The sequence below is a fragment of the Desmodus rotundus genome, chromosome 10 (assembly GCF_022682495.2).
Source record: "Desmodus rotundus isolate HL8 chromosome 10, HLdesRot8A.1, whole genome shotgun sequence".
Taxonomy (NCBI): domain Eukaryota; kingdom Metazoa; phylum Chordata; class Mammalia; order Chiroptera; family Phyllostomidae; genus Desmodus; species Desmodus rotundus.
Window position 1 is genome coordinate 27,389,601 of NC_071396.1, and position 13,661 is coordinate 27,403,261.

A 13,661-nucleotide genomic window follows, 5' to 3' on the forward strand; every position below is an offset into this window, starting at 1 on the left:
TAAATGCACAGATGTTTCTGGACTCTGGTTCCACTGTCTGCTGCTGAATTGACGGACTGCTTTCAATTACTCTGAATTATAACACATTAGGTTTGCTAGGACCTCCTTTCAAAATTCCATGACTACCCTTCATTTATTTTATCAGATAAGCTTTCCCATCAATATATCAAGTTTTCTATAAGGCAACACCAAAATTCTATTTGAAATTGTATTACATTTATACATCAACTCAGGGGGAATTGGTATATTCTACAACAGTGACTCTCCCCATCCAGCGAGTATATTATCTCATCTCATTTACTCGGGGTTTATTTTATGACCTTTAAAATTCAGGTAATTTACCAATAATTGTTATATTTATTCCTAGGTTACAACCTTTTTGAAGAAAAATGTACTGGTATTTATCAGAACTTTAAATGCACATACCCTTTGACCCAGGAATTCCATTTTTAAGAACTAGACATATAATATACAATATAAGTACACAAATATAAAAACATTATGCTACTTACAATAGTGAAATCCTGGGAACAAGTTAGGCAGAGATGATCTACAGCATATTAATGGGACAGAAAGCTATTCAACCATCACAAAGAACACAGAATCACAGGTATTAGCTTAGAGGGGAGTTCTACAAACCATTGGACGAAAAAATAAAACAGCAAGCTGGCGAATTAATGTCATCTTTTTAACTGAGGGTGAGGTTAACAAAAGTATCATATGTAAAGTATTAAGTATAGAGGCCTGTCTCTTTGTAAGCACTTTAATCACCTTAAAAAATTAAATGTGACTCAAAAACAGATGAATATTATTTCCTTTCACCTATTTTTCTATGGCCTGCTTTGCTCTACATAAGATTTCACAAAGGCCTCATAATACAGCATGCAAAATAATAAGCTTTTTCACTCACATTTTACTCATAAATATTTAAGAATACAAATGTCCTTACAATACCGTATTTAACTTGTGATGCCTTTCATTATAGCGTAAAATCTCAATACCGTAATACAGGAGGAAAAGTATTACTCCTTCTAAATTATTTTACTATGGCAATCCACCGAAAACTGATTTCTCTCCAGTCTTGAAATAACCTTTTTAAAAGTGCGCTGTCTTGGCTATCAAGTGCGGGGGATCACACTTCAAGAACAAGTGACATTCTGTGTCGTAGGCAAACAAAGCCCTTCTTCCTAGGAAAGGAAGCCCCAGAAAAGGGAAATAACAGGAGCCTATTTTAAAATCAAAACAAAATATTGCCTTTTTTTTAAAGTCACTGGATCAAGTTTTACCTTTAGATTGTTTTTCAGCAACATAAAGTCAAAAAGATACAAATTCAAGTCTTTTAAAATAGAGAACACTACATTCCTTAAAAGAATTCACTTGCATTCACCACTAAACAGAACACTCAGGGACAGCATGCCTGCTCCCAGATACTACCAATGAACAGTTCCAACAGAAAAATAAATACATAAAAAGCCCAACCTGCTTAATTAAGTACTTCGAAAATGACTCAAGTAGTGGATTTTATAAAGGGGGAGATTTTTACTCTTCGCATTTCTGTATTACTCGAATTGCAAAAAAGAACAAATGCTACTTTATGATGAAAAAGATTTAAAATCTGCAGAAGTAGAAGAGGATTTTAACTGACTTTTAGAACGTCAACTTTCTGATGTAATATACAAGTAGGTTTCCAAGCACTGAGAAAACGACATAATACTTCAAAGCACATAGGATATCTGATAGGAGGAAATAGTGCCACATTTTTGCTGAGCCCACGGGTCTTTGTTAATGTTCATTTTTAAGAGTTCATCTTACTGTCCACTTGTAGGGGCATTTTGTATTACTTTTGAAAAGTTTAATTCAGGTTAGACTATTAAAAATGTTAAGGGGTTTGGCTTTTTTTTCGACGTTGCCTTAAATAAATAATACAGTATGGAAAAAAAATATCCGACCTACTACACAAGCTGAGTGTTTTACTGTATCAATGTCTTATCGCTGGCTCGCGCATTCCACGAAGAGTGACATCAGATCGAAACTACAAGGTTTCGCCGGGACCAACCACTCCTCCAAATGCAGCAGCCACTGGCTAGCTGGAGGTGGCACCCCAAACCCCGACCTGCGGCCCACCGCAGGCGAGCAGCCGGGGCTGTGCGACCCTCTCCCGACGCCGACTTTCCCGGCGCAGGACCTGTTGCGCGTCCCCGCGGGACGCGAGCCAGAGCCCGGCGCCGACGCCGACAGCGGTGCACCTGCCCGGGACCGCGGCTCCGCGCGCCGGCTGCCAGCAGCCACCAACGCCCTCGGGCCCGCGCGGCCGCCGCCCGCATGGCCCACCCGCCACCGCCCCCGGGCAGCCGCCGGCAGGGAGGAGGGCGGGGCGCGGGCCCGACGCCGGCGGGCGGCCGCGCTCGCTCGGGATGCGCCCTGGCGGCCGAGGAGGCGCTCACCTTGGCGGCCGCGGCTCTGGCAGACATCTTGTCTCTCTCCCGCGCCGCGCGAGGCTCTTCGAACCCGAAACACAGTTCCCCGAGCCCGCCGGCTCCTCACGCCACAGCCGAGATAAACATCTCCCGGGAGCGAGCGGGGCTGGGGGCGGGGGAGGCCGGAGAGGCCCAGCCCACGGGGAGGGGACTCAACTCGGACAAAAGTCCGGGGAACGCCCGCCCGCACGCCCCGCCCGGGTCTCCTCCAAGGGGCGCGCCCGCCCGGCGCCTCCCTCCGAGTGTGGCCACTCGCCCGGCCTCCCGAAGCTTCCGCTGCCCGGCCACGTCGGCCTCGCCCACTCGCCCCTCGGCGGCACAGGGGGTATGCGGCCGTCCACGCAGCCCGCCCGGCGGCTGTTCGGAAGCCGTCTTCAGCACGTAACTTCGCTGGAACGAGTCGCGGCGAAGGGAAGCGGCGTCTGAGAGAGGAGCCGGCGCCGGCAACTGCAAGCAGCCACGCAAACCTGCCGGCCTGGCTCGGCCCAGCCCACTGAGCATGCCCAGCTGGGTGGGGGCGGGGTCATGGCGGGGGCGGGGCGAGCGGCCCGGGCCCGCTTCCTCCCGGGATACGACCCCAGTTGCGGAAGGAAGACCAGTTTCCGAAGTAACTTGTAAGGCTGAGTTTGCTGGCGGGGGAAGTCTTCCCGTTTGTTTTCACAAAGGGTCCGGCGGAAATCGCCCCCTAGAAGCAAGCCCCTGTGCCCACTCCCTTTTGACTTCTATCAGTCTTGCCCACTTTGTCCTCCACCAGCCACGCTGGATTAGCCCCACGCAGGAGGGCGGCCCCTGCAAATACCTAACCACCCTTCCCGAACCTGCTAGATACGGGTAGTCACAGCTGCACCACGTGCTTGGGCCCTGCTGCCCCACAGAAGGCAGAATGCGTAAAAGGCGTCGTGGCTTTCATCTCTGATGAGCTCCTATCAAGGTCAAAAATAGTTGCACTCGTTCTCGACAAACCAACTGACCTAACTAAAACTGGTAACGAGGTCACAGGCACTCCAGCCAAGCACTTGCGAAATACCCAAGAGACCCTGTGGTATCTTGGCTCACCCACATTAGGCCTCAAGATATATCCAAAGTCTCTTTCTCCAGCCCAACCAGCCAGATCTTACAAATATTTTTTTGGCATCAAAAATGCTGACGTTCTTAGGGGTGAGTGAAGGGGTCTGGCTGCCTTGCAAATTCCAAACCCAGTTCCTGCAGCTCATCCTGGGCAGAGAAATATGCAAGAAACGTTATCCGACACTTTGTAAAACGTAACCCTCTCCACACGTGTCAGAAATTCTTAGTAACATTAAACGATAACATTCTTAAAATACCTAGCATAGAACCAGATAAGCTACACAAAGATGGAAAAAATCATAAAGATCATTTTAATCGATGGTTTTCTCTTTAGAATTAAACGGTATGAAAAGATAAAAGTTAACCAATAACTATGTTTATCACACATAAATATCAGTTCAGATTTTCAAAGTACCATATATTTTGCAACCTGAAGCTACCTGACCTAGACAAAAGCATTCTGCAAATCAAAGCCTTATTTTTTTTTCCTTTTCTCCCTTGCACAGAAATGGTTAAAAATCACTTTTTTCAAAAGTCGTGTGCGTAATTTTTGGTTTTAGACAAAGTTTTATTTATTCTTATAAGAGCTCATTAAAATTTCCTTATGAGCAAGTGATATTTTTTAAATGAATTTGGGAGACTTTTATTTTAAAAGGTAGCTATGGAAGACTTTTCACATTATCTTTATTATCCTACCATAGTAAGATGGGCAATTGGCATAACCTGCCTAGACTTCTATGTACATGCTGTCTTTAATAGCACCTAAACCAGAGACATCATCTACAAATTTACTGAAACCTACCCTTTTTTTCTCATTTGTCATTTTCCATCAAGTCTCGTGTATATAATTTAAACACGAGATTGCAATGATTCGTCAAAGATCTACTATATTTAATTACAGTTTTAGTTTGTTTTACTTTTGCCATAGTTGAAAAAATAAGGAAAGCAAGACAAAAATTCCACCTTGAGAATACTGATATAAAAATTACATTAATAAAAACATTTCCCTGAATAATAATATCCTTTTTACATTTTTCATTGGTATTTACATCTCAATTAAACTGAAAAATGTGTGTTTTATGTATCTCCTTTGTTCTGAAGAGACAAAGCTTTTATCATTTGTAAAAAATAATGGTAAAACACCGTTGTCAAAAACTAAAAACACAGTTCCATTCCTTTGGTTTATTTTGGGGAGATGCTTTCATAAAAAGTGGCAAGCATGGCCCTGACTGGTGTGGCTCAGTGGATTGGGTGTCCTTCTGTAAGCCAAAGATTGCCAGTTCGATTCCCGGTCATGGCACATGCTGGGTTGCCGGCCAGGTCCCCAGTTGGGGGCGTGTGAGAGGCAACCGATGGATGTTTCTCTCGCACATTAATGTTTCTCTCCTTTTCTTTCTCCCTTCCTGCCCCACTCTCTACAAATAAATCAATGAAATCTTTTTTTAAAGTAATAAGCATAAAGCATAACTTAGATTATGCCCCTTTAGCAACAGTTTATCCACTGAACTAAAAAAAAAAAAGTTCAAATTGTACCACAATTTTAATGCTTACATATGAAAGTGGTTATAGCTCCTCTGGACTTCCAGATGGGAAGAAATACAGCAAACTTGAGATTCTCATCCTCAGTTAAAATAAAGTTTAACCAGGAATCTCTTTCGACTGCACAGTTTTATCTTATCTGATCACTGAATGCAAACTGAACAGGAAACTAAAAACCACAACACTTTCAAAAACAACTTCCTGTGGGATTTTTGGTGTCTGCGGCTCAGAATGAAAAAAAAAACCCTGTGTGTGCAAAATCTCTGTGAGTCTTAGAATGAACTATTTATTAAACAGCCTTGACCAAATGAACAATTTGATCCACGCCCACATTTCATATGTATGTTTCCATGACCAAAAATATCCTTCGAAAAGCACATTTACGTTATCTCCAGTCCGAGCTATGAGCTTCTGCATGAAATGCAAAGGGGAAGTTTAATGCTGTGTACTGTGGCAGAACATGAGGCCGTCTGGCTTAGGTCACAGAAGAGAGAATATATATATATACACACACACACACAATACTAGAATGAGAAGAACTTTGTAACATTGTAACAAAAAAAGGAAGTAATCCTAATTTCACTCTTTGCCATCATTTTAAAAATTCTGTAACTCGGGGAGCCCAGATGGCAGCAGAGTAGGTGGAACTTAAAAATTCTATAAATTGAGAGTTTTCTTCTGCCAGTAAAGTCACATAACAGTAAGTAAGGAAGATCTTTTTAAGGTACAGACACACAGGGAGTATATTTCCAGATTAGTTTCTGTGTATTTATTTACACATATATATATATCGGGGGGACAGAGATGTTCATATATATAGGAATATATGCTTAAAAAAACAAATAATAGACTACATTTATTATTTTACAATTACTTTTTCACACGATATTTTTGTCTTGGAGGTTATGTTAAACAATGAAAATCTACCTCATCATGTGAAAGTGGCTAGTTGGTATTCCCTAACACGGATGCACTGTCGTTTAAGATGATTTCGATATTATAATGTTGTGATGAAAATACTTATTTGTGCTTTTCTTGGGAATGTGTGCAAGTATTTCTCTAGGAGAGATATCCAAAAAAGTAATTTGGGGGGGGCGGTGAGGCACATGCTTATAGAATATAAAAGTTTTTAATTGATACTGTCAACTCGCCCTCCAAGAACACGAGGTCAGCTTATCCTGGTTCCCCGCACATATGAACACTTGATAATATCGGTCTGTTATACTTTCCTCCAGCTGGTAGATAAAACTCGTATGTCACGTGCTTGCTTATTTCATTGCCCCTTTTTTCGGTTAGATTATTTCTCTCACTGATTTGCTGAAATTCTTGAAGTATCTTTCTGTGTTGAATGCATTGTGAGTCTTTTTAGTTGGCTCTGTGCGTATGTGTTCAATGAAATTTACTTTGGCATAATTTTAGCTTTATAGAAAAGTTGCAAACTTAGTATAAAAAGTTCCTGTATGCCCTTCACCCAGCTTTCCCGAAAGTTCACATCCTACACGGTAACTATGGCAGAGTGTGTTAAAAACAAGAACCAAAAAAAAAACCCCCACCCTAACATTGTTACAATATTATCCAAACTGCTTCAAGTTCTGCCAAATTTTAAGTCTTTAATTTCTCTAATACTCTTCCAATTTTGCCAATTCCTCCTCCTTTCCAACTCCTGTGAAAACTGTTGCGGACATGTTCATTTTGAGCCTCTAGACTTTTCTGAAGTTCAAGTTTGTGAACATGAGTATGAATGGGATAGAGTGGAAATCACAAAACCCAGGGTACACCTGGACTTTCACAGGTCTCACTACGTTCAATGACTTATTTCCTAAGCCTCATCTTTGTGAACGGGCTTCTGTGGGCATTTTCTCAGCCTCAAACAGTAAGTGGAGATCAGAAGAAATCTATCAACCCCAGTTTAGTTTGGAGACTGTCTTCCCAGATGACAGGGAGCACCATACTCATTGGATGAGAGAGAGGGAGAGAGAGAAGGAGATTCCTTAAAAGTTGAATGGTCCAATCCCTGAAACTATGTTTGCTTTTTTCCCCCACAATGTTTGTGCATCTGTGTGTGTTTGTGATAAAATATTTATAATAAGTCTTTTAAAATAAACAAAATATAGAAAAGCTAGTAACACTTCATATACAAAGAAGTAAATATATATTTATAGTTAAAATAATTTTTTAAAGGGACTAAAATATAAACATATTTGCAAAAGAACCATTTTTTTTTCTTTTAGTTTCTCTTAGTTGAAAAAACAACCAAGAACAAACAACAGGAGTTACAATGAAAAGGACTCGAAATAATGAAAACTCAATAGTAATGAGCACATCGAGTTCCCCTATGGTAATTTCCAGCCAGAACGGAGCAAGAAATATACAGACTAATCCTGGGATGTCTTGTGGGAGAAAGCAAGGACATCTTCAAAGAACAATGAATGAAAAGGTACAGGAGCCAACAAGTAGTTTCCACTGGCCAAAGATAAAACTACTTGAGCTACAAAAATGCAATCGAGTAAAACTCACTGAATATCTAAAACCCATGAATTCATTATAATAATAAAAAAGAGACTAAGCAAGAGAACCCCCAAACAACTATGTATTGAACAGTCCTGCAAATAACCCAGGTATCAACTCATTCTGCAGACTATGGATTGAAACAATACACAGCTTCCCGCAGAAGTAACACCTGCTTGAGTGTGGTGGGTAGGGTAATAATATGGATGCAATAATTTATAGTTTTAATTTGAACATTTCACCTAAAATGTCCTATGGTGTGCTTGAGCGTGATATTGTTAGGCTACAAAATGACACACTTATGATTTAATAATAAAAAAACAGGGGCGTTATTTGTGCCGGACCCCTGTATTTTGTATGAACTCTACTAAATCACTTGTTGATGAGAGACAGTTTCTTATCCCAGAACTGCAGCCAACAAATCTAGAAGGAAGAGCGAAGGAGGAGGCGATCACCATCTCATAACACTTAGAAATAAAAGATTCGGGCAATGATCAACCCACCGATCGGGGCTGCTGTCGGGAGCAGACAAGCAAACATTTACATGATACAGTTGGAAGTGCAGGGCGCTGCCTACAAGAGACACCAGCCCCGAGAGCAGCCCGTGAATGAAACCAGAGTCTGGGACTATAACTCTCATAAACAGAGAAACCCAGCAGGTGAAGACGGACATTCAATGGCCCCACGAAGAAGCGAATGGACAAATACAGAGTGTGGGAGGTTCTGCACGGGAATACTGACCCAGTCTTCAACACAAGTCAATAGTAAAGAGAAAAGAAAGGAAAAGCAAGTTGGGACAGCTATGGACTTTACATGGATGGCTTCCTTTTCAAATCTATTGTAAAAGGACGTTTTTGCAACGACTGGGGAAACTGATTCATGGACTGAGCGTTAGATGATGCCACGATGTGACAATGGCGTTGGGGCTACCTTAGGAAGGTATCTCTTTTTAAAAGATGCGTCACTGAAACAAACAATTGAAATAGCAAGATGTTTGGGACTTGCTTTCAAATATCCTGGCAAAGAGAAAAACGAAACCACACAGAGGCAGCAAATGCAGTGAAATACTGAAAACTGGAGAATCCAGGTGATGGGCCTCTGGTAGATTTATGGTGTTATCCTGCCTACTTTGGGGTATGCCTGAATGTTGGTGCACATTTGCAATTTTTTGTCATAAAAACAAACATTCCTGTTTGTGAAGGTAGGTCGACTGTACATATCTGTCAGGAACTCTTGCCACCCTGTTTGGATGTCCCATTGCAATGCGACACTGCAGACCCCTGAGGCCACCACGGGAAGAGGCCCAGACTAGCCTGCTGGAGAGCTCACGTGGAGAGGAAATTAAATGCCCAAGCTGAAAGTTGGCCAATCCTCAGACATCCGAGTGTGGGAACTCTAGACCATCTGGCCCCAGCCAAGCCACAAACTGACTGCACCTGCAGGCTGGAGCCTGGGCGGGTCCAGCCAAAGGGCCCCTCCACTGATCGGAGCCCAAACTGCCAGCCCGAAATGATCCTGATTGATTTTTAAGTATTGGGGTGGTCTGTCACACAGCCAAGGGCAAACTGACACAGGGCTACTACACAAACACATACAAAAGCTTAGCTTCTTACCAATGCAGGGCGTGACCTGACCCTAGTATGGGCATCTGAATGGGAATTCCACATCACTGGAAAACGGCACATGTGAAAACTGCTCTAAAGGGAATGGAAACGTAGGTTGCCCTATGGTGCAGTTGGTTGGAGCGTCTTCCCATAAATCGAAAGGTCACAGGTTCAATTCCTGGACAGGGACCATACCTAGGTTGTGGTACACATGAAGACCTGTGGCTGAGCCGAAGGCTGGTGCAGCAGAAACCGGGACCCCAGAGGGTCCTTGGGGCGAGAAAGGGGTTGGGCGGGGCATTTTTTGATGCCCCATCCCCCACACTCCTGCCTTCTCCTTTGGAAGGGCGGAGGAAAAGCCTCAGGTTCATGAACATTCTACCCAACACAGAAATCAATGTTCTCTTTGGTCAGCAAAGTGTGGACTCAGGTGGTGAAAACATCAAACAGAACATGCTGGAATAATCTGGGAATCGTCGTCAGGGGCAAAAGTTTTCTCATGGACACAGCAGAAGAGGGGCTCCATGGGGGGCTGATTTGGGGCAGTGGGGGGGGAGAGGGGTGGGTTAATTCTAAGATCCTTTCTAGCTATAACTTTCAGGGATCTGAAGAGTCAAAAGCTGAAGACCTTTCTCATCCGTGACACTATGAGGCCAGTGTGGTTATTTGTAGATCTGAACAAATTTTGGAAAGATACATATGATAAAACTGCATTCTTTGTTTCTCTGAAAAGCCCTAATTTTAAATGTGATTAATACTTCTACTCGAGACTGCATATTACATAAAAATGAAAAGTCGCATAAAAGCTGGGCACAGTTAAAAAACCCATAAAAACCCAGTTCAGCTGCAATCTGTGTGTGAGCAAGTGTGTGTTTTGAAAGGGTGTGGTTTCCTGACTCTGGATTGTGTGGAAACATTTTCACAAAGCCAAGTTCACTTCTCCGATATCTGGAATGCAGAAAGAAACCGGTGCCTAAAATAGCAGAAAACATGGTATTCTGTACATATAATCAATGCAAGTCAACTGAGAAATGTGATAAGCACCCCAAAGAGTTCCAATCTTAATTCTTTTTTTAGAGGTAGTCTACACAGTTGGCTAGGCTGGAAAATTGAAAAACTGCATCGTTTTCACTCACTCATTCATCTTTCATTTATTCAACACGTACTTACATTATCTCTACTATGTGCCAGAAAGAATGCCTTTTACATTTTTTTTCAGGTTTGTTTTTTTAACGTCATACTCCTTTACTCTCACTCCTGCCTTGGGTCGGTGTGAGCCATGGTCTGATTACACAAAAAGAAAAAAAAAAAATTGAACCCTGGCCAGGTAGCTCAGTTGGTTGGAGCACCATCTGTACCCCAAAGGGTTGTGGGTTCGGTCCGAGGTCGGGGTGCGGAGGGTAAACGATCAGTGTTTCTGCCTCACACTGATTTCTCTCTCTCTGTCAGAAAACAATAAACGTATCCTTGGGTGAGAATTTAAAAAAAGAATGCACTGAACATGTGATACAACTCACACGGGTCAGTACCTCACACAGCGGGGTCACGAGGAGTAAACAGATACAGGAGCAGATTGGTACCCTTCCCCATCCCCACCCCACCTCACGGGAAAAGAGTTCCGGCTGCACTTACTTTTGCTTCTCCCACTATTGTTAAAAGAAGTTACTCATAGGCTGACCAGCTTTCCGAGAGTCAGCCCAGGACATAGCAACAACACGGCGATAATAATAAAATACGTAAGTAATTATACACGTGTTACTGCTTTAACGTAAAAAAATAGGGGCATGTGAAAATTCGATGTTACTCTGTGCTACTTCCCTTTCTGTTACACAAATGTTATTATTTAAACAAACCACAATAGAAGTAGTTAATAGTGGCAATCAGTAGTGATTATCAGTAGGACTAAGTAAATAATATGTGAGAAAAATACAGTACTTTTAAAATATGTTTATTGATTTGAGAGAGAGAGGGCGGGAGAGAGGGTGAAAGAGAGAGAGGCATTGATTGGCTGCCTCCCTTACGTGCCCCGAACAGGGATGGAACCCGCAACTCAGGTGTGTGCCCTGACCAGGAATTGGACCCCCCACCTTTTGGCATACGGGATAATGCTCCAACCACCTGAGCCACACTGGCCAGGGCCAGGATATTTTTACTCTTTCCTTCCCCTTTCGGTAATACTTCTCTGAACCGCCTGCAGCCAGGTAGCCGTCCCTCTGTTCTTGACGAGGTGGCGAAACTGAGTACAGTCACAGGTAACATTCACCTTGACTTGCAGCTCTGCTCTGTTGAAGCCACTGATCCCTGGTGGCAGCCCACAATGATGACATCAACCTAAATATCCTCTCCACAAAAGCATTTGAGCATGGAATACTTATCATTTTATTCACTAGCAAGAGCGGGTTTCTAGACTCGGGGGAACTCAGGTCCACCTGTGCAAAAACCTCCATCCACTTGGCCTCGACAGGCTTGTGGTTGACCAGGTTGTTGACATCTATCAAGTCTTCACATGGGCTACCCATGTCTAAAACATCCACTGTTCTACAAGACCTTGTATCCTGAAGTAACTATTGATTTACTAGAAACTGCAGATAAATATACAGGGGTGTCCCTCACTCCCTCCGCCCAGCCTCCCCAATATGAGCTTCTTAACGCAACTCGAGTACAATATGGAAACCAAGAAATTGACACAGGGACAATCTGAAGACCGTACTCACACGCGCACTTGTGCATGTATGTGTGTGTGCGAGTGTAGCTCTATGCAACTTACTGCAGTGCAGTCCTAAAAGCCACCAGCACCACCACCAAGAAATTCGCCAAGCCCCCCTCCTGCTATCTCTTCATACTCACAGCCACCTCTCTCCCCAGTCCCCAATCCCTGGCAACTACTAATCCATTCTCCATCGCTACGATTCTATTCCTTCACAAATATGACATCCTTGGAATCATACAATGTGCAACCTTTTTGAGTTGGAAAAGCCAACTCAGCACAATTTCCTTGAGATTTACTTACATGAGCTGTGGCGTGTATAGAAAGGTCCCTTCCTTTTCATTGCTGAGCAGTATTCCTTTGTGTGGATGTTATCACCATGTAACCATCCCCCATAGGACGACATTGGAGTAGGTTCCGGTCACTGCTTATCGTGACTAAAACTGCTGGGACTATTTGTGTGCAAACCCTTGCACGAAAATAACTCTCCATGCCTCTGGGATGAATGCCCAAGAATCCAAATGCTGAGTCCTATCGTAAATCCATTTTTAGGTTTGAAAGGAACTGCTAAGCTATTTTCCAGAATACCTGCACATTCTACATTCCTACCGGCAATGTAGGAGTGACCCAGCATCTCTGCACCCTTGGCGGCACTTGGCGCTCTCACATCAGCGCTCTGTGTCAGCCATCCTGACAGGTGTGGGGTGATGTCTCATGGTTTCCCTGTGCGTGTCTCTCACGGCTAATGACGCTGAACAGCTTTTCGGGGGCTTATTCGCCACCTCTATATCCCGTTCAGCCAAATGCCTATGTCTTTTGTCTAGTTTCTAATAGGACATTCTTTTTACTATAGAGTTTTGACAGTTCTTTATAGAGTCCACATAGAAGGGCTTTGTTAGATATGCGCTTGCACATATTTTTTTCTGATTTACGTAGCTTGTCTTTTCATCCTTTCATCAGACTTTTTCCCAGAGAAAAGGTTAATTTTGATGAGTTCCAATGTATTGATTTTTCCTCATATGGGTTGTATTTCTGGTGTCATGTCTAAGAGCTCTTAGCCCAATCCTGGGCTTAAGTCCTGAAGAGTTTCTCTCATGTTCTTTTTTTTTAGTGTTTTATTTATTTATTTCTTTTCAGAGAGGGAGGGAGGGAGGGAGGGAGAAAGAGAGAGAGAGAAACACTGATGTGAGAGAGCAACATTGAGGAGTTGCTTCTTGCTCACAACCTATCCTAGGATCGAGCCCGCAAACCAAGCGTATGTCCCAACTGGGAATTGAACTAGCGACCCTTTGCTTTGTGGGACGATGCCCAACCCACTGAGCCTCACCAGTCGGGGCCCCTGTGTCCTTTTCTAGAAGGTCTATAGCTTTACATTTAAATTTGTCTCTCATTTTTTAAAACATCGAATAGGTAAGTTAAACCTTTCTTTTCCAGGGAAACTAGTTTGAAAGCGACGCTGTGATTTGAGTTCATGAGATCAGAGTTTTGGTGAGTTGAGAAAGTCCTATTTAATGCAGTTACCCTTTTCAGATGACTTTTTGAAAACCCGAAGCAGTCATTTAAAAAAAAAATGAGTCGTTTTCTCACCCTACAAGTTTTTCCCACAACCTCCACCTAATATTAAACGTCACCTCACACTGAGGCTATCGTGGCCTCATCAAAGATCACAAAACAGTTTTGAAGAGACAGCACAGAAACGTCTGTTTTACTATGCCTCTTTTCTCCACTCTCATCCTCGATGTATTTCCACATTAGAGA

At 43.0% G+C, this 13,661-nt stretch overlaps 1 protein-coding gene across 6 annotated transcripts in view; it reads right to left on the minus strand.

Annotated features, from left to right (window-relative positions):
* The window catches only part of TJP1 (tight junction protein 1), a 169,502-nt gene that overhangs the window by 75,966 nt on the left and 79,875 nt on the right, over positions 1 to 13,661 (minus strand). The window contains exon 1 of one of the 6 annotated variants that reach the window (XM_053912795.1): positions 2,445 to 2,956. The exons of the other annotated variants lie outside the window; for them this stretch is intronic. Coding sequence (XP_053768770.1) covers positions 2,445 to 2,471 — 27 coding nt within the window. The 5' untranslated portion in view covers positions 2,472 to 2,956. Of the gene's footprint in view, positions 1 to 2,444; positions 2,957 to 13,661 lie in introns of those variants that run through there. 6 annotated transcript variants of the gene reach the window in all.